General features: G+C 44.7%; 1 protein-coding gene across 1 annotated transcript in view; it reads left to right on the forward strand.

Moving 5' to 3' along the window:
• Positions 1 to 22,236, forward strand: part of LOC129843036 (slit homolog 1 protein-like) — a 123,162-nt gene that overhangs the window by 73,258 nt on the left and 27,668 nt on the right. Inside the window, exons 10-22 of the mRNA XM_055911764.1 lie at positions 985 to 1,056; positions 4,370 to 4,441; positions 5,646 to 5,717; positions 6,297 to 6,440; positions 10,198 to 10,361; positions 11,730 to 11,753; positions 17,057 to 17,201; positions 17,279 to 17,353; positions 17,645 to 17,788; positions 18,183 to 18,326; positions 18,874 to 19,040; positions 19,509 to 19,641; positions 20,811 to 20,879. Of these exons, the coding sequence (XP_055767739.1) occupies positions 985 to 1,056; positions 4,370 to 4,441; positions 5,646 to 5,717; positions 6,297 to 6,440; positions 10,198 to 10,361; positions 11,730 to 11,753; positions 17,057 to 17,201; positions 17,279 to 17,353; positions 17,645 to 17,788; positions 18,183 to 18,326; positions 18,874 to 19,040; positions 19,509 to 19,641; positions 20,811 to 20,879 (1,425 nt within the window). The remainder of the gene's footprint in view (positions 1 to 984; positions 1,057 to 4,369; positions 4,442 to 5,645; positions 5,718 to 6,296; positions 6,441 to 10,197; positions 10,362 to 11,729; positions 11,754 to 17,056; positions 17,202 to 17,278; positions 17,354 to 17,644; positions 17,789 to 18,182; positions 18,327 to 18,873; positions 19,041 to 19,508; positions 19,642 to 20,810; positions 20,880 to 22,236) is intronic.

Here is a 22,236-nt window from a genome sequence, read left to right on the forward strand (position 1 = left end):
AGACAGACAGAAGGAGAGAGAGAGACAGACAGAAGGAGAGAGAGAGAGACAGACAGAAGGAGAGAGAGAGACAGACAGAAGGAGAGAGAGAGACAGACAGACAAACAGAAGGAGAGAGAGAGACAGACAGACAGACAGACAGAAGGAGAGAGAGAGACAGACAGACAGACAGAAGGAGAGAGAGACAGACAGACAGAAGGAGAGAGAGAGACAGACAGACAGAAGGAGAGAGAGAGACAGACAGACAGAAGGAGAGAGAGAGACAGACAGACAGAAGGAGAGAGAGAGACAGACAGACAGAAGGAGAGAGAGAGACAGACAGACAGAAGGAGAGAGAGAGACAGACAGACAGAAGGAGAGAGAGAGACAGACAGACAGAAGGAGAGAGAGAGACAGACAGACAGAAGGAGAGAGAGAGACAGACAGAAGGAGAGAGAGAGACAGACAGAAGGAGAGACAGACAGACAGAAGGAGAGAGAGATAGACAGAAGGAGAGCAAGACAGACAGGATGAGAGAGAGACAGACAGAAGGAGAGAGAGACAGACAGACAGAGGGGGGTTAGTAGTGTCATGCTGTAGTCTCTGAGTGGTTTGGCAGTTTAACAGGTGAGCATTCCCCTGGTCAGCTAACGGCTCCAGTCACACAAATATCTCAAACTGTGTCTGATACCCTCAACATTTCCTGTCTCTCACACACACAGAACAAACACACACGTACTCACACACACATACTCACACACACACAGAACACACACATACTTACACACACAGAACACACACATACTTACACACACAAAACACACACATACTTACACACAGAGAGAGAGAGACTAACCTCCTATGTCTTACATGAGTGTAATTGGAATGAATCTCATTGCCGATGGGTGTCTCTCCCTCCCTTCTCCTCCCCTCTGTCTCCCGCCCTCTCTCTTTTTCCCTCCCCTCACTCTCTCCCTTTTCCTTCCCTCCTTCTCTCCCTCCTAGTCGTCTGGAGCAGAATGGTATCAAGTCAGTTCCTCCTGGAGCCTTCACCTCCTACAAGAAGCTGCGCAGAATGTAACTAGTCAACCCCCTTTACTTAATATATACCAACCACCTTCCTTATGCCTTGTCTGAAACTCAAGCTGCTGTGTTTGGAGATGATATTACAATTTATACAGCAAGACAATCAGTTCAAAAGGTACAGCAGGCTCTACAAATAGATCTGGGAAATATCAGGGATTGGGTTTGCCAGAACAAACTTGTTTTGCACACCAAGAAACCTACGGTTAAGTTGGTCTGTTCCACCAGGAAAAGGCCAACACAGCATTGGATGCAATTAAGTATGGGGGAGTACAACGTGAGGAAGAATAGAGTATGGGGGAGTACAACGTGAGGAAGAATAGAGTATGAGGGAGTACAACGTGAGGAAGTAGAGTATGGGGTTTACAACGTGAGGAAGAATAGAGTATGGGGGAGTACAACGTGAGGAAGAATAGAGTATGAGGGAGTACAACGTGAGGAAGTAGAGTATGGGGTTTACAACGTGAGGAAGAATAGAGTATGGGGGAGTACAACGTGAGGAAGAATAGAGTATGAGGGAGTACAACGTGAGGAAGTAGAGTATGGGGTTTACAACGTGAGGAAGAATAGAGTATGAGGGAGTACAACGTGAGGAAGTAGAGTATGGGGTTTACAACGTGAGGAAGAATAGAGTATGGGGGAGTACAACGTGAGGAAGCGGTAGAAACCAATTGAGGGGTGCAGCTAGACAACTGCTTATCATGGTCATCTCAAATAACTCATCTATGTAAAAATGTCAAATAAAAGTGCATGCATGATCGGAAGGATAGCTAGATGTTTACCAGGAAAGATTCTTAAGAAAACAGCCCAAGCATTAATTGGGAGTCAGGTGAACTACTGTTCTGTGGTCTGGGGAAATGCATCAGCAAGTTAAATTAGGAGGCTGCAGATTGCAAACCAGAAACCTTTTGATATATAAAATCAAATAATACTTTAGAACCATTTAGATATAATACATTGGAAGGTTGTGCAGGACTTTGGTAGATGAAGGAACCAGTCTGTCTTTTCAGACTGTTAGTGTATTAATCTGGTCAATATGGCAGTGTATTATGTCTGTTTGTAACAGTGTGTTATATGTGAAAATGTGATCATATTATATATATTTTTTTTTTATGTTTAAGGACTCTTAGGTTAGTCCAAATGAGCACTAAAAGATATCCTAATAAAATCAAATAAAACTCCTGCCCTTCCACCTTTGACCTCTACAGTTCACACACACCCCCCTAACCCCCTGTCTCCTACCCTACAGAGTGATTATATACAGTAAGAGTCTTATCTGTTATCTGCTACTGGTTTTTGGAGACCTTTAGTTGAACTCTCAGTGAGCTAAGGCGAGGGGGGGTTAAGGCAGGATGTAAGTGGAGGGTTAGCGTGTGTGTGTGTGTGTGTGTGTGTGTGTGTGTGTGTGTGTGTGTGTGTGTGTGTGTGTGTGTGTGTGTGTGTGTGTGTGTGTGTGTGTGTGTGTGTGTGTGTGTGTGTGTGTGTGTGTGTGTGTGTGTGTACACGCTTGAATTTCATCATTCTCTTCAAGTACCGTTTCGTTGGGGGAGTTTAAACACTTGATCGATGTATATATCATAGAAGAGTGTAATTGTCTTTACGACAGCTGTTTTTAGTCAAGACTTTTGTGTTTTTTACATAAAATGTTTTATTTTACTGTATGTGTGTTTATAGTTTTGTTAAAACTTCTTATGGATCAAATCCTGTTAGCGGGATCGATTTGACAACATCCGATGAAAATGCAGAGGGCGAAATTCCCCCCAAAAATATTAGAAATATTTAACTTTCATACAAGTGCATTACACCAAATTAAAGCTTTACTTCTTGTTAATCCACCATGTCAGATTTCAAAAAGGCTTTACGGCGAAAGCTAACCATGCGATTATCTGAGGACAGCGCCCAGCATACCAACACATTAAAATCAGATTTTAACCTGCCAGGCGCGACACAAAACTCAGAAATAACTTTAATTCATGCCTTACCTTTGAAGAGCTTCTTCTGTTGGCACTCCAATATGTCCCATGAACATCACAAATGGATTAATTCCGTCGTTATATCTATAAAATGTCCATTTATTTTGACGTTTGATTCAGAAAAACACCGGTTCCAACTCGCCCAGTATGACTACAAAATATCTAATAAGTTACCTGTAATCTTTGTCCAAACATTTCAAACAACTTTCCTAATACAACTTTATGTATTTTAAAACGTAAATAATCGATCAAATTTAAGACGGGATAAACTGCGTAAAATACCGGACGAAAACGAAGTGAAGAATGTTCCAGGTCGCAGCGCATCAAAACATTAGAGTGCACTTGGCTGGAATAGTTCTGAATAGCCATACCTCTTCATTTCTCTAAAGAAAAACATCAACCAATTTCTAAAGACTGTTGACATCTAGTGGAAGCTATGGGAACTGCAAGCATATTTCTATTAAAACAGGTTTACCATAGAAAACAATGGAAAACAGATTGACCTCAAAAAGAAGTCCCCTGGATGGTTTCGCCTGCCAAATCAGTTCTGTTATACTCACATACATTATTCAAAAAGTTTTAGAAACGTTAGAGTGTGTTATATCCAAATCTACCAATTATATGCATATCCTAGCTTATGGGCCTGAGTAGCAGGCAGTTTACTTTGGGCACACTTTTCATCCGGACGTGAAAATAGTGCCCCCTAGCCTTAAGAAGTTTGTTTAATGTTGTGTTAGTGTATGTAAGTTGTTTTGTCTGAAACGTTGTTCCCCCTGCTGCTATTGGACCAGGTCTCTCTTGGAAAAGAGATGTTATCTCAATGAGAAAAACCTGTATAAATAAAGGTTAAAAAAAAAAGTTTAAAAAATGTGCCATCTAATCCAGGAGAGGGTTTGGACCTCTAAGGCCCAACACGGGAGCTCTTCTGTTGGCTAGATTCCAGGAGACCTCCCCTTAGCCTGGTCCTCTTGTGGTTTTTCTATTCTGCATGGTTTATATCATCTCACCAAGGTTGTATGATGCATTTCCATTGCCTGCTGCATCCCAAATGGGAAATGGCATCCTATTCTCTACATAGGGCACTACTTTGACCAGACTCCTATTTGGCCTGGTCAAAAGTAGTGCACTATATAGTGAATAGTGGCCTGGTCAAAAGTAGTGCACTGTATAGTGAATAGTGGCCTGGTCCAAAGTAGTGCACTATAAAGTGAATAGTGTGCCATTTAGGAAGCAGCCCCCTAAAGAAGATGTCATTAAGTGGTGACGTCAGAGAGAGTGTGAGGTTAAAGGTCATGGTTCTCACTGTAACACTTGTTGTTGTTCCGTCTTTCCAGAGATCTGAGTAACAATCAGATATCAGAGATTGCTCCCGATGTTTTCCAAGGCCTGAGAGCCCTCAACTCACTGTGAGTCTGTTTGCATCAGTGTGTATCTGTGTGTCGCCATCAGTGTCTATGTGTCGCCATCGCCATCACCAAACAGTGACACACAACTATCATCTAGTTATTTTAAACAGCGACACACAACTCTCATCTAGTTATTTTAAACAGCGACACACAACTAGTTATTTTAAACAGCGACACACAACTCTCATCTAGTTATTTTAAACAGCGACACACAACTAGTTATTTTAAACAGCGACACACAACTCTCATCTTGTTATTTTAAACAGCAACACACAACTATCATCTAGTTATTTTTAGTGTCTGCCATCAGCCATCAGTGTCTGTGTGTCGCCATCAGTGTGTGTCTGTGTGTCGCCATTAGTGTGTGCGTGTGTCGCCATCAGTGTGTGTGTGTGTGTGTGTGTGTGTGTCGCCATCAGTGTGTCTGTGTGTGTGTGTCGCCATCAGTGTGTGTTTGTCTTTCTCTCTTTATGTCTGTGTGTCTGTCAGTCTTTGTGTCTGTCAAAATGTGTGTCTTTCCGTCTGTGTGTCTGTCTGTCTGTCAGTCTGTGTGTACTAATGTATGTGTTGACATGTCTCTGTCTGTGTTATACACATCTGTAGCATATACATGATCATGAGGGAGTGTGTGTGTACATATCATTGTGAATAATGTATAGTGTTTATATAGAGTTAAACATACAGTCCTTATGTTATGTGTCCTACTGAATCAGCCTCAATGGGAGGTCTGGGAGACAGTGTGTGTGTGTTTGTTTTCTGTGGGGGTCCAGGGGAGGAGGGGGGGTTGGTAGTTGGTAAGTGTCCCCTTAGGGGATAGCCCTGTCTGGGATGAATGGGACTGTGCCGTGCCTTTTAGTGTGGGTGTGTTCCAGTTCCCTCTTATGAGTGATATGAGCCAGATGGGGCCACAGAATCCTGAGCGCCATGTTGTCTAGTATTGTCATGGTGTTACTGGTGTAGTACTGAGTCTTATTCTATATGGTCTCTGCAGGGTCCTGTATGGTAATATTGTCATGGTGTTACTGGTGTAGTACTGAGTCTTATTCTATATGGTCTCTGCAGGGTCCTGTATGGTAATATTGTCATGGTGTTACTGGTATAGTACTGAGTCTTATTCTATATGGTCTCTACAGGGTCCTGTATGGTAATATTGTCATGGTGTTACTGGTATAGTACTGAGTCTTATTCTATATGGTCTCTGCAGGGTCCTGTATGGTAATAAGATCACAGATCTCCCCAGAGGACTGTTTGAGGGACTCGGCTCTCTAGAACTGCTGTAAGTACCATACTGTCTACTTCCTAAATCATACCCTATGTAGTAAACTATACTGTCTACTTCCTAAAGCATACCCTATGTAGTAAACTATACTGTCTACTTCCTAAAGCATACCCTATGTAGTGCACTATACTGTCTACTTCCTAAATCATTCCCTATGTAGTGCACTATACTGTCTACTTCCTAAATCATTCCCTATGTAGTACACTATACTGTCTACTTCCTAAATCATTCCCTATGTAGTACACTATACTGTCTACTTCCTAAATCATTCCCTATGTAGTACATTGTACTTTGTACTTCCTAAATCATTCCCTATGTAGTACACTATACTGTCTACTTCCTAATTCATTCCCTATGTAGTACACTATACTGTCTACTTCCTAAATCATACCCTAGTCCCTATGTAGTGCACTCATTTTGACCAGAGCCTGATATACAGTATGTGCTTTTAGTTTAGGAACTGAACTTCTCTTCCCTCCGTCCCTCCCTCTCTCCATCTCCCTATTTCTCTCTCTCTCTGTGTTTCTGCTTCTCTCTCTCTCTCTCTCTCTCTCTCTCTCTCTCTTCCTCTCCCAGTCTCCTGAATGCCAATAAGATCCACTGTATTCGAGCCACAGCCTTCCAGGACCTGGAGAATCTAGCTCTGCTGTCTCTCTACGACAACAAGATCCAGACCCTGGCTAAAGGAACCTTCACACCCCTACACAGTATACAGACACTGTGAGTCTCACACACACCTTCACACCCCTACACAGTATACAGACACTGTGAGTCTCAAACACACCTTCACACCCCTACACAGTATACAGACACTGTGAGTCTCACACACACCTTCACACCCCTACACAGTATACAGACACTGTGAGTCTCACACACACCTTCACACCCCTACACAGTATACAGACACTGTGAGTCTCACACACACCTTCACACCCCTACACAGTATACAGACACTGTGAGTCTCACAAACACCTTCACACCCCTACACAGTATACAGACCCTGTGAGTCTCACACACACCTTCACACCCCTACACAGTATACAGACACTGTGAGTCTCACACACACCTTCACACCCCTACATAGTATACAGACACTGTGAGTCTCACACACACCTTCACACCCCTACATAGTATACAGACACTGTGAGTCTCACACACACACCTTCACACCCCTACACAGTATACAGACACTGTGAGTCTCACACACACCTTCACACCCCTACACAGTATACAGACACTGTGAGTCTCACACACACCTTCACACCCCTACACAGTATACAGACACTGTGAGTCTCACACACACCTTCACACCCCTACACAGTATACAGACACTGTGAGTCTCACACACACCTTCACACCCCTACACAGTATACAGACCCTGTGAGTCTCACACACACCTTCACACCCCTACACAGTATACAGACACTGTGAGTCTCACACACACCTTCACACCCCTACACAGTATACAGACACTGTGAGTCTCACACACACCTTCACACCCCTACATAGTATACAGACACTGTGAGTCTCACACCATCACACCCCTACACAGTATACAGACACTGTGAGTCTCACACACACCTTCACACCCCTACATAGTATACAGACACTGTGAGTCTCACACACACACCTTCACACCCCTACACAGTATACAGACACTGTGAGTCTCACACACACCTTCACACCCCTACACAGTATACAGACACTGTGAGTCTCACACACACCTTCACACCCCTACACAGTATACAGACACTGTGAGTCTCACACACACCTTCACACCCCTACATAGTATACAGACACTGTGAGTCTCACACCATCACACCCCTACACAGTATACAGACACTGTGAGTCTCACACACACCTTCACACCCCTACATAGTATACAGACACTGTGAGTCTCACACACACACCTTCACACCCCTACACAGTATACAGACACTGTGAGTCTCACACACACACCTTCACAGTATACAGACACTGTTTGCACTGAGGCTCTCTCTCTCTCACACACACACGGACGGACGCATAGGTGTACTGTCAAATACAATACCCAAACAGGCATACATACATGTTCAATCCTACATACAGATGAAGTCTTCACATCCATAGAGTATTAGAGCAGGTCTGTTCAATGACGGTTCTGGAGGGCCCAAACACTTCTGCTTTTCATCCTCTCCTTGTTATAAGGGACTAATTCAGACCTGGGACACCGGGTGAGTGCAATTATCTACTAGGTAGAAATAAAACCGGAAGTGTTTACACCCTCCGGGACCTGGAATCAATTAACGGCCAGGTAGAAACAAAACCAGAAGTGTTTACACCCTCCGGGACCTGGAATCAATTAACGGCCAGGTAGAAACAAAACCAGAAGTGTTTACACCCTCCGGGACCTGGAATCAATTAACGGCCAGGTAGAAACAAAACCAGAAGTGTTTACACCCTCCGGGACCTGGAATCAATTAACGGCCAGGTAGAAACAAAACCAGAAGTGTTTACACCCTCCGGGACCTGGAATCAATTAACGGGCAGGTATAAACAAAACCAGAAGTGTTTACACCCTCCGGGACCTGGAATCAATTAACGGGCAGGTATAAACAAAACCAGAAGTGTTTACACCCTCCGGGACCTGGAATCAATTAACGGGCAGGTATAAACAAAACCGGAAGTGTTTACACCCACCGGGACCTGGAATCAATTAACGGCCAGATAGAAACAAAACCAGAAGTGTTTACACCCTCCGGGACCTGGAATCAATTAACGGGCAGGTATAAACAAAACCAGAAGTGTTTACACCCTCCGGGACCTGGAATCAATTAACGGGCAGGTAGAAACAAAACCAGAAGTGTTTACACCCTCCGGGACCTGGAATCAATTAACTACCAGGTATAAACAAAACCAGGAGTGTTTGGGGAGTCCGGGACCTGGAGTCAATTAACTATCAGGTAGAAACAAAACCAGCAGTGTTTGGGGAGTCCAGGACCTGGAGTCAATTAACTACCAGGTAGAAACAAAACCAGAAGTGTTTGGGGAGTCCAGGACCTGGAATCATTTAACGGCCAGGTAGAAACAAAACCAGAAGTGTTTGGGGAGTCCAGGACCTGGAATCAATTAACGGCCAGGTAGAAACAAAACCAGGAGTGTTTGGGGAGTCCAGGACCTGGAATCAATTAACGGCCAGGTAGAAACAAAACCAGAAGTGTTTGGGGAGTCCAGGACCTGGAATCAATTAACTACCAGGTAGAAACAAAACCAGGAGTGTTTGGGGTGTCCAGGACCTGGAATAATTTAACGGCCAGGTAGAAACAAAACCAGAAGTGTTTAGGGAGTCCAGGAACTGGAATCAATTAACTACCAGGTAGAAACAAAACCAGCAGTGTTTGGGGAGTCCAGGACCTGGAGTCAATTAACTACCAGGTAGAAACAAAACCAGAAGTGTTTGGGGAGTCCAGGACCTGGAATCAATTAACTACCAGGTAGAAACAAAACCAGAAGTGTTTGGGGAGTCCATGACCTGGAATCAATTAACTACCAGAAGTGTTTGGGGAGTCCAGGACCTGGAGTCAATTAACTACCAGGTAGAAACAAAACCAGAAGTGTTTGGGGAGTTCATGACCTGGAATCAATTAACTACCAGGTAGAAACAAAACCAGCAGTGTTTGGGGAATCCAGGACCTGGAATCAATTAACTACCAGGTATAAACAAAACCAGGAGTGTTTGGGGAGTCCAGGACCTGGAATCAATTAACTACCAGGTAGAAACAAAACCATGAGTGTTTGGGGAGTCCAGGACCTGGAATCAATTAACTACCAGGTAGAAACAAAACCAGGAGTGTTTGGGGAGTCCAGGACCTGGAGTCAATTAACTACCAGGTATAAACAAAACCAGGAGTGTTTGGGGAGTCCAGGACCTGGAGTCAATTAACGGCCAGGTAGAAACAAAACCAGGAGTGTTTGAGGAGTCCAGGACCTGGAGTCAATTAACTATCAGGTAGAAACAAAACCAGGAGTGTTTGGGGAGTCCAGGACCTGGAATCAATTAACTACCAGGTAGAAACAAAACCAGGAGTGTTTGGGGAGTCCAGGACCTGGAATCAATTAACTACCAGGTAGAAACAAAACCAGGAGTGTTTGGGGAGTCCAGGACCTGGAGTCAATTAACTATCAGGGAGAAACAAAACCAGGAGTGTTTGGGGAGTCCAGGACCTGGAATCAATTAACTACCAGGTAGAAACAAAACCAGGAGTGTTTGGGGAGTCCAGGACCTGGAGTCAATTAACTACCAGGTAGAAACAAAACCAGGAGTGGTTGGGCCCTCCAGGAACTGTAATCAATTAACTACCAGGGTGAAACAAAACCAGGAGTGTTTGGGGAGTCCAGGACCTGGAATCAATTAACTACCAGGTATAAACAAAACCAGAAGTGGTTGGGCCCTCCATATTCTTTTAAAACCTGACCTCTGACCCCTCTCTCCTCCTAGTCACCTGGCTCAGAACCCATTTGTGTGTGACTGTAACCTGAAATGGCTGGCAGACTACCTGAGGTCCAACCCCATAGAGACCAGCGGTGCCCGCTGTGCCAGCCCACGCAGACTGGCCAACAAACGCATCGGGCAGATCAAGAGCAAGAAGTTCCGCTGCTCTGGTGTGTGTGTGTCTGTCTGTCTGTGGTCATCTGACTGTGTGTGTGTGTGTGTGTGTGTGCAGTGTTTGTGTGTCTAGCTACATCACTTTGTTCCAACTTATGCCCGTCACAGCACTCTTTCACTTAATTTGCCAGCGTTATCTGCCAGCGTTATCTGCCAGCGTTATCTGCCAGCGGTATCTGCCAGCGTTGTCTGCCAGCGTTATCTGTCAGCGTTATCTGCTAGCGTTATCTGCCAGCGTTATCTGCCAGCGTTATCTGCCAGCGTTATCTGCCAGCGTTATCTGCCAGCGTTATCTGCCAGCGTTATCTGCCAGCGGTATCTGCCAGCGGTATCTGCCAGCGTTATCTGCCAGCGTTATCTGCCAGCGGTATCTGCCAGCGTTATCTGCTAGCGTTATCTGCTAGCGTTATCTGCCAGCGTTATCTGACAGCGTTATCTGCTAGCGTTATCTGCCAGCGTTATCTGCCAGCGTTATCTGCCAGCGTTATCTGCTAGCGTTATCTGCCAGCGTTATCTGCTAGCGTTATCTGCCAGCGTTATCTGCCAGCGTTATCTGCTAGCGTTATCTGCCAGCGTTATCTGCTAGCGTTATATGCCAGCGTTATCTGATAGCGTTATCTGCCAGCGTTATCTGCTAGCGTTATCTGCCAGCGTTATCTGCTAGCGTTATCTGCCAGCGGTATCTGCCAGCGTCATCTGCCAGCGGTATCTGCCAGCGTTATCTGCCAGCGGTATCTGCCAGCGTTATCTGCTAGCGGTATCTGCTAGCGTTATCTGCTAGCGTTATCTGCCAGCGTTATCTGCTAGCGTTATCTGCCAGCGTTATCTGCTAGCGTTATCTGCCAGCGTTATCTGCCAGCGTTATCTGCCAGCGTTATCTGCCAGCGTTATCTGCTAGCGGTGTCTGCCAGCGTTATCTGCCAGCGTTATCTGCCAGCGTTATCTGCCAGCGGTATCTGCCAGCGTTATCTGCCAGCGGTATCTGCCAGCGTTATCTGCCAGCATTATCTGCTAGCGTTATCTACCAGCGGTATCTGCCAGCGTTATCTGCCAGCGTTATCTGCCAAACTAGCTCTAGTGAAACCAGTAACGGATCCTTGATCTGTGTGCTTTAGAGCCGGTACAGGTTATGACAGGTTATAAGGCATTACATAGAGTTATGTTAAACCATGACATTACAGGGCCAGGAGCTACTGCTTTCTTATTCATCAGAGATATAGATGTATCCATCTTAGAGTAGGAAAACAAACATTTGACAAATCACAAGCTACTGCATTCTACAGTATATATGAATATTCTATATGCTGATGCCATCCTCCTTAAACTGTCAATCAACTTAACTTGTTTTTCTGTTTCCATGGTAGCTAAGGAGCAGTACCACATCCCAGGTACGTGTGTGTTAGTTCTACATATCCGTATATGTACTTCTGTATATACATACTGTAGTATATTATACTGTACATTGGTATCTGTCCTGCACATTGGACTCATGTGTGACGTATAGAACATGTCAAATGAACTGTGACCTCTGTGTTGTGTCCATGTTGGACGCTAAACCGTAACTGGAAATACTACACTGTGTTCTATGTAGGGTTGCAAAGTTACGGGAACCCTTCCCTAAATTCCCAGGTTTCCTTCTGATTCCCTCCTGATTCCCTTCTCCTGATTCCAACCTCCAGATTCCCTCCTCCTGATTCCCTCCTCCTGATTCCCTCCTCCTGATTCCCTCCTGATTCCCTCCTCCTGATTCCCTCCTCCTGATTCCCTCCTCCTGATTCCCTCCTCCTGATTCCCTCCTCCTGATTCCCTCCTCCTGATTCCCTCCTCCTGATTCCCTCCTCCTGATTCCCTCCTCCTGATTCCCTCCTCCAGATTCCCTCCTCCTGATTCCCTCCTCCTGATTCCCTCCTCCTGATTCCCTCCTCCTGATTCCCTCCTCCTGATTCCCTCCTGATTCCCTCCTGATTCCCTCCTCCTGATTCCCTCCTCCTGATTCCCTCCTCCTGATTCCCTCCTGATTCCCTCCTCCTGATTCCCTCCTCCTGATTCCCTCCTCCTGATTCCCTCCTCCTGATTCCCTCCTCCTGATTCCCTCCTCCTGATTCCCTCCTCCTGATTCCCTCCTCCTGATTCCCTCCTCCTGATTCCCTCCTCCTGATTCCAGTAACATTCCACTTGGGTTTCTGGAAAACTTGGGAAATTTGTGAAAGTTACCAGACATTTGCAACCCTAATTCTATGTGTGTTGTACAGTATATGTAAAGACAGTATGTTCTATTTGATCATACAGTGTGTTCTACGTGATCAAATCAAATGTTACTAGTCACATGCGCCGAATACAACAGGTGTAGTAGACCTTACAGTGAAATGCTTACTTACGAGCACCTAACCAACGATGCAGTTGAAAAAAATACGGATAAGAAATGAAAGTAACAAGTCATTAAAAAGCAGCAGTAAAATAACAATAGCGAGACTGTATACAGGGGGGTACCGGTACAGAGTCAATGTGTGGGGGCACCGGTTAGTTGAGGTAATATGTACATGTAGGTAGAGTAATTAAAGTGACTATGCATAGATGATAACAACAAAGACTAGCAGCAGTGTAAAAGAGGGGGTAGGGGTCGGGGAAATGCAAATAGTCTGGGTAGCCATTTGATTAGATGTTCAGGAGTCTTATGGCTTGTGGGTAGAAGTTGTTTAGAAGCCTCTTGGACCTAGATTTGGTGCTCCGGTACCGCTTACCGTGCGGTAGCAGTGAGAACACTCTATGACTAGGGTGGCTGGAGTCTTTAACAATTTTTAGGGCCTACCTCTGACACTGCTTGTTATATAGGTCCTGGATGGCAGGCAGCTTAGCCCCAGTGATGTACTGGGCCGTTCGCACTACCTTCTGTAGTGCCTTGCGGTCGGAGGCAGAGCAGTTGCAATACCAGGCAGTGATGCAACCAGTCAGGATGCTCTTGGTGATGCAGCTGTAGAACCTTTTGAGAATCTGAGGACCCATGCCAAATCTTTTCAGTCTCCTGAGGGGGAATAGGTTTTGTCGTGCCCGCTTCACGACTGTCTTAGTGTGTTTGGACCATGTTAGTTTGTTGGTGATGTGGACACCAAGGAACTTGAAGCCCTCAACCTGCTCCACTACAGCCCCGTCGATGAGAATGGGGGCGTGCTCGGTCCTCTTTTTCCTGTAGTCCACAATCATCTCCTTTGTCTTGATCACATTGAGGGAGAGGTTGTTGTCCTGGCACCACACTGCCAGGTCTCTGACCTCCTCCCTATAGGCCGTCTCGTCGTTGTCGGTGATCAGTCCTACCACTGTTGTGTCATCAGCAAACTTAATGAGGGTGTTGGAGTCGTGCCTGGCCGTGCAGTCATGAGTGAACAGGGAGTACAGGAGGGGACTGAGCACGCACCCCTGAGGGGCCCCTGTGTTGAGGGTCAGCGTGGCGGATGTCTTGTTACCTATCCTTACCACCTGGGGGCGGCCCGCCAGGAAGTCCATGATCCAGTTGCAGAGGGAGGTGTTCAGTCCCAGGGTCCTTAGCTTAGTGATGAGCTTCGTGGGCACTATGGTGTTGAATGCTGAGCTATAGTCAATGAACAGCATTCTCACAATGGTGTTCCTTTTGTCCAGGTGGGAAAGGACAGTGTGGAGTGTGACTGAGATTGTGTCATCTGTGGATCTGTTTGGGCGGTATGCAAATTGGAATGGGTCTAGGGTTTCTGGGATGATGGTGTTATGTGAGTCATGACCAGCCTTTCAAAGCACTTCATGGGTACCGACATGAGTGCTATGGGGCGAACGTCATTTAGGCAGGTTACCTTAGTGTTCTTGGGCACAGGGACTATGGTGGTCTGCTTAAAACATGTTGGTATTACAGACTATACAGTGTGTTCTATGTGATAATACGGTGTGTTCTATGTAATAATACGGTGTGTTCTATGTAATAATATGGTGTGTTCTATGTGATAATACAGTGTGTTCTATGTGATAACACAGTATGTTCTATGTGATAACACGGTGTGTTCTATGTGAAAATACAGTGTGTTCTATGTGATAACACGGTGTGTTCTATGTGATAATACGGTGTGTTCTATGTGATAATACGGTGTGTTCTATGTGATAATACGGTGTGTTCTATGTGATAACACGGTGTGTTCTATGGGATAATGCGGTGTGTTCTATGTGATAATACGGTGTGTTCTATGTGATAATACAGTGTTTTCTATGTGAGAATACGGTGTGTTCTATGTGATAATACGGTGTGTTCTATGTGATAACACGGTGTGTTCTATGGGATAATGCGGTGTGTTCTATGCGATAATACGGTGTGTTCTATGTGATAATACAGTGTGTTCTATGTGAGAATACAGTGTGTTCTATGTGATAATACGGTGTGTTCTATGTGATAACACGGTGTGTTCTATGTGAAAATACAGTGTGTTCTATTTGATAATACGGTGTGTTCTATGTGATAATACAGTGTGTTCTATGTGATAACACGGTGTGTTCTATGGGATAATGCGGTGTGTTCTATGCGATAATACGGTGTGTTCTATGTGATAATACAGTGTGTTCTATGTGAGAATACAGTGTGTTCTATGTGATAATACGGTGTGTTCTATGTGATAACACGGTGTGTTCTATGTGAAAATACAGTGTGTTCTATTTGATAATACGGTGTGTTCTATGTGATAACACGGTGTGTTATATATGATAATACGGTGTGTTCTATGTGATAATACGGTGTGTTCTATGTGATAATACGGTGTGTTCTATGTGATAACACGGTGTGTTCTATGGGATAATGCGGTGTGTTCTATGTGATAATACGGTGTGTTCTATGTGATAATACAGTGTGTTCTATGTGAGAATACGGTGTGTTCTATGTGATAATACGGTGTGTTCTATGTGATAACACGGTGTGTTCTATGGGATAATGCGGTGTGTTCTATGCGATAATACGGTGTGTTCTATGTGATAATACAGTGTGTTCTATGTGAGAATACAGTGTGTTCTATGTGATAATACGGTGTGTTCTATGTGAAAATACAGTGTGTTCTATTTGATAATACGGTGTGTTCTATGTGATAATACGGTGTGTTCTATGTGATAACACGGTGTGTTCTATGGGATAATGCGGTGTGTTCTATGCGATAATACGGTGTGTTCTATGTGATAATACAGTGTGTTCTATGTGAGAATACAGTGTGTTCTATGTGATAATACGGTGTGTTCTATGTGATAACACGGTGTGTTCTATGTGAAAATACAGTGTGTTCTATTTGATAATACGGTGTGTTCTATGTGATAATACAGTGTGTTCTATGTGAAAATACGGTGTGTTCTATGTGATAATACGGTGTGTTCTATGTGATAATACAGTGTGTTCTATGTGATAATACGGTGTGTTCTATGTGATAAAACAGTGTGTTCTATGTGATAATGCGGTGTGTTCTATGTGATAATACGGTGTGTTCTATGTGATAACATGGTGTGTTCTATGTGAAAATACAGTGTGTTCTATGTGATAATACGGTGTATTCTATGTGATAATACGGTGTATTCTATGTGATAATACAGTGTGTTCTATGTGATAAAACAGTGTGTTCTATGTGATAATGCGGTGTGTTCTATGTGATAATACGGTGTGTTCTATGTGATAACACAGTGTGTTCTATGTGATAACACAGTGTGTTCTATGTGATAATACGGTGTGTTCTATGTGATAATACGGTGTGTTCTATGTGAAAATACGGTGTGATCTATGTGATAATACGGTGTGTTCTATGTGATAATACGGTGTGTTATATGTGATAATACGGTGTGTTCTATGTGATAATACGGTGTGTTCTATGTGATAATACGGTGTGTTCTATGTAATAATATGGTGTGTTCTATGTGAAAATATGGTGTGTTCTATGTGATAATAAGGTGTGTTCTATGTGATAATACGGTTGTGTTCTATGTAATAATACGGTGTGTTCTATGTGAAAATACGGTGTGTTCTATGTGATAATACGGTGTGTTCTATGTGATAATACGGTGTGTTCTATGTGATAATACGGTGTGTTCTATGTGATAATACAGTGTGTTCTATGTGATAATACAGTGTGTTCTATGTGATAATACAGTGTGTTCTATGTGATAATACGGTGTGTTCTATGTGAAAATACGGTGTGTTCTATGTGATAATGCGGTGTGTTCTGTGTGATAATACGGTGTGTTCTGTGTGATAATGCGGTGTGTTCTATGTGATAATGCGGTGTGTTCTATGTGAAAATACGGTGTGTTCTATGTGAAAATACAGTGTGTTCTATGTGAAAATACGGTGTGTTCTATGTGAAAATACGGTGTGTTCTATGTGATAATACGGTGTGTTCTATGTGATAATGCGGTGTGTTCTATGTGATAATACGGTGTGTTCTATGTGATAATACGGTGTGTTCTATGTGATAATACGGTGTGTTCTATGTGATAATACGGTGTGTTCTATGTGATAATACGGTGTGTTCTATGTAATAATACGGTGTGTTCTATGTAATAATACAGTGTGTTCTATGTAATAATACGGTGTGTTCTATGTAATAATACGGTGTGTTCTATGTAATAATGTGGTGTGTTCTATGTGATAATGCGGTGTGTTCTATTTGATAATACGGTGTGTTCTATGTGTGTTGAATGTGTCCAGGTACAGAAGACACCCGTCTGAATAATGAGTGTAACAGTAAGCCGGTGTGTCCTGCTAAGTGTCGCTGTGAAGCTAACGTAGTGGACTGCTCTAACCTCCGTCTCACCAACTTCCCCCAACACCTACCTGCCTCTACCACCGAGCTGTAAGGACACACACAGTATAATGTTGTCTATTGCTGCTTTCTGTCTGTTCTCTGACGGTTTTCTCCTCCTGTCTCAGGCGTCTCAACAACAATGACATCTCAGTGCTGGAAGCCACCGGTGTCTTCAAGACCCTCTCTCAGCTCAAGAAAATGTACGCTCTTTCAATTTACTTCTGAAGTGTTAAGTTAACCACCATTGTTGATTTTTGGGGGTAGTAATTCATCACATTTATTCATAAACATTTTAATAATAATAATATAATTAATAAACATACTGTAACTGCTGATGAGGTGTAACAAGGTATAATATTTCAAACCAATATCTAAAAGAATTAATATCTATTCATTAGTAACCATAAAAGTCCACTTGTCTTGTATGTTATTGGATAATTCAGTTGACCATTTGTTTGTTGTTTGTAACAAGCATAATCTGTGTTTTTCAGTAACCTTAGCAACAACAAGATCTCAGAGATCGAGGACGGAGTGTTTGAGGGGGCGGGGTCTGTTGTGGAGCTCCACCTGACAGCCAATCACCTGGACTCTGTCAGAGGGACTATGTTCAGGGGCATGGGCGGCCTCCGCATGCTGTGAGTTAGCACCTTCCTCATTATTATCATCATCATCATTATTATTATCAGCATCATGTCCATTATTATCATCAATCAATCACACGGTGGCTAGGAAAAACTCCCTGGAAAGGCAGGAACCTTGAAAGAAACCTAGAGAGGAACCAGGCTCTGATGGGTGGCCAGTCCTCTTCTGGCCACCCCCGATGTGCCTTATTGCTATTTGTCGTGGAAATTCACACTGAGAGAGACTTTAACATTTCTTCAAACGATCATCTTTATTTAATATCAATTTAATTATTGCAATAATGAAACTGGTCAACCCAAAAGTCTTGAAGGATATTTGTCGTCATCAATATAAAATGCTGACTTCAGCATAGACTCCAGTGTCTCTGTGTCGATCTGTGTGTTGTAGGATGTTGAGGAACAACCGTATCAGCTGTATCCATAACGGCAGCTTCACTGGTCTGACCAACGTCCGCCTGTTGTCTCTCTATGACAACCAGCTCCACACCATAATGCCTGGGGCCTTCGACACACTGCCCAACCTCTCTACACTGTAAGACACACATACACAAATCATCCTGGAAGAGTTTTAGAACTCCGTTATAGACTGACTGACTCTCTCTTTCTCTCTCTCGCTCTCTTCCCCCCCCCCCTCCCCTATCCCCCCCTCACCTCTCTCTCCCCCCCCCCCTCCCCTATCCCCCCCCTCACCTCTCTCTCTTCCCAACACCTCTCTCTTTGCCCCCACCTCTCTCTCGTCCCACCACCTCTCTCTCTGCCCCCACCTCTCTCTCTTCCCACCACCTCTCTCTCTGCCCCCACCTCTCTCTCTTCCCACCACCTCTCTCTCTTCCCACCACCTCTCTCTCTTCCCACCACCTCTCTCTCTTCCCACCACCTCTCTCTCTGCCCCCACCTCTCTCTCTTCCCACCACCTCTCTCTCTTCCCACCACCTCTCTCTCTTCCCACCACCTCTCTCTCTTCCCACCACCTCTCTCTCTTCCCACCACCTCTCTCTCCCCCCCCCACCACCTCTCTCTCCCCCCCCCCACCTCTCTATCTTCCCTCCTCTCTTCCTCCCTCCCGCTCTCTCCCTCAGGAACCTGTTGGCCAACCCGTTTAACTGTGACTGTCGTCTGGCGTGGTTGGGGGTGTGGCTTCGTTCTAGACGAATCGTAACAGGAAACCCTCGCTGCCAGAGCCCCTCCTTCCTCAGAGAGATCCCACTACAGGACGTAGCAGCACCAGACTTCCGCTGCGACGACGGTACAACACACACACACACGGACTCACGCAGGAACACACATCTCACACAAGGACACATAGAGATTTTATAATTGATTGAAAGTGATTTGATAAAATCTGTCAGCCTACGGGGGGTGGGGGGGGGGATACGGGGGGGGGGGGGGGGAATACGGGGGGTGGGGGGGGGGAGAGATACGGGGGGTGGGGGGGGGGGAATACGGGGGGGGGGGGGGGGTGACATCTACCCTCTTTCTTTCTACGTGTCCTTGTTCTGTATGTCGTGTTCTGTATTATTTGATTTGTACCCAGAACTCTGGGTCTTGTTGTTTCTGTAAGCTCTTTTATGTTTAAATAAGGAATTCCATACTTGTCTTTTATACCTATACACCATTCTTGTGTGTGTTCAATAAAAAATATTTGAACGAAAGTGAGATAAATGAATTCAGTTTGTAAATGTTTCAGCTAATCTCCCATCTCTCCCAGGTGCAGTGTTGGAGGAGAGTAGCTGTGCAGCTCGTCCTCAGTGTCCCAGTGAGTGTACCTGTACAGAGACGCTGGTCCGCTGTAGTAACAAACACCTCCAGGCCCTGCCCAAGGGGTTGCCTCGCAACGTCACTGAACTGTAAGTCACAGACTGGGGTTAGAGGTCAGGGGTCAGGGTAAGGGGGCAAGAGACAAAGGGAAGGGTGCTAGGGGTTAGGGCTTAGAGATCTGCAGTACACTTTTCTTACATGCTCAGTTCACCAGTTAGCACTTAGTTATATAACGTATTACCTGTGTATAGGTAGGTATAACCCTATAGGCTGTTCTGGATAGGACAAGGCTTACTGACTAATAGGTAGGTATAACCCTATAGGCTGTTCTGGCTAGGACAAGGCTTACTGACTAATAGGTAGGTATAACCCTATAGGCTGTTCTGGCTAGGACAAGGCTTACTGGCAAATAGGTAGGTATAACTCTATAGTCTGTTCTGACTAGGACAAGGCTTACTGACTAATAGGTAGGTATAACCCTATAGTCTGTTCTGGCTAGGACAAGGCTTACTGACTAATAGGAAGGTATAACCCTATAGGCTGTTCTGGCTAGGACAAGGCTTACTGACTAATAGGTAGGTATAGTCTGTTCTGGCTAGGACAAGGCTTACTGACTAATAGGTAGGTATAGTCTGTTCTGGCTAGGACAAGGCTTACTGACTAATAGGTAGGTATAGTCTGTTCTGGCTAGGACAAGGCTTACTGACTAATAGGTAGGTATAGTCTGTTCTGGCTAGGACAAGGCTTACTGACTTACTGACTAATAGGTAGGTATAACCCTATAGTCTGTTCTGGCTAGGACAAGGCTTACTGACTAATAGGTAGGTATAACCCTATAGTCTGTTCTGGCTAGGACAAGGCTTACTGACTAATAGGTAGGTATAGTCTGTTCTGGCTAGGACAAGGCTTACTGACTAATAGGTAGGTATAACCCTATAGTCTGTTCTGGCTAGGACAAGGCTTACTGACTAATAGGTAGGTATAGTCTCTTCTGGCTAGGACAAGGCTTACTGACTAATAGGTAGGTATAGTCTGTTCTGGCTAGGACAAGGCTTACTGACTAATAGGTAGGTATAGTCTGTTCTGGCTAGGACAAGGCTTACTGACTAATAGGTAGGTATAGTCTGTTCTGGCTAGGACAAGGCTTACTGACTAATAGGTAGGTATATTCTGTTCTGGCTAGGACAAGGCTTACTGACTAATAGCTGGTATAACTTAGTTACTTTGTTTAACCACAGTGTCCTCCTCTTCCTCTCAGGTATCTGGATGGGAACCAGTTCAGCATGGTGCCCAGAGAACTGTCCACCTTCAAACACCTGCAGCTGGTGTGAGTTAACCATTACTGTGTCTGTTACTGCATGGTCAGTGGTGTGCCTGGGCTTAGTTCCTCATTACTGATCCTCTCACCGATACTGTACTGTACAACAGTGTACTGTGCCCTAGTGGTCACCAACCATGGTCCTGGTCCCTACAGATTGTACAGGTTTCTGTTACAACCCAGCACAACAGACCTTCATTAGCTTAACCGGTTGTTTTAGAGCTGTGCTGGAACAAAAACATGTACACAATGTAGCTGTCTAGGACCAGGACTGTTCTAGTGGTTTCTCTACAGTCCACTCTGTAACCATGACCACCAGGTGGCGATATGGAGCCTGCTATGCACTTGACTCCAGTCGACAACAGCATTATCCAATCCACGATACACCAGCTCATAGCTCCCTCTGATAGACTAGTGTGGGTTAATGGTTATTCTCTTAACACCTCCATTTGACACAAAAAGCCTTTATTCTGTTGAGATGGGATATGAAGTTTGTAGGAGGAGGGGTTGTTGCTGTGTGTCTGATGGGTATTCAACTGCAGTAACAGGATGGCTACGTCTCAGATGGCAGCCCATTCCCTATGTAGTGCACTACTTTTGACAATGGCCCAGGCTCTGGTCAAAAGTAGTGCCCTATAAAGGGAATAGGATGCCATTTAATTGGGACACAGACTACAGTGCATTCTGAAGGTATTCAGACCCCTTGACGTTTTCCACATTTTGTTATGTTACAGCCTTATTTTAAAATGGATTAAATCGTTTTTTCCCTCATCAATCTAGACACAATACCCCCAAATGACAAAGCAAAAAACGGAAATATCAAATGTCCATAAGTATTCAGAGTACTTTGAAACACCTTTGGCAGCGATTACAGCCTCCAGTCTTTTTGGGTATGTATTTGGGGAGTTTCTCCCATTCCTCTCTGCAGATCCTCTCAAGCTCTGTCAGGTTGGATGGGGAGCGTTGCTGCACAGCTATTTTCAGGTCTCTCCAGAGATGTATGATCGGGTTCAAGTCCTGGGCCATTCAAGGACATCCAGAGACTTTTCCCGAAGCCACTCCTGCGTTGTCGGGGTTGTGTGCTTAGGGTCATTGTCCTGTTGGAAAGTGAACCTTCGCCCCAGTCTGAGGTCCTGAGCGCTCTGGAGCAGGTTTTCATCAAAGATCTCTCTGTACTTGGCTCCGTACACCTTTCCCTCGATCCTGACTAGTCTCCCAGTCCCTACCACTGAAAAACATCCCCACAGCATGATGCTACCACCACCATGCTTCACCGTAGGGATGGTGCCAGGTTTCCTCCAGATGTGATGCTTGGCATTCAGGCCGAAGAGTTCAATCTTGGTTTCATCAGACCAAAGAATCTTGT

Source organism: Salvelinus fontinalis, unplaced genomic scaffold, assembly GCF_029448725.1.
Source record: "Salvelinus fontinalis isolate EN_2023a unplaced genomic scaffold, ASM2944872v1 scaffold_0090, whole genome shotgun sequence".
Taxonomy (NCBI): Eukaryota; Metazoa; Chordata; class Actinopteri; order Salmoniformes; family Salmonidae; genus Salvelinus; species Salvelinus fontinalis.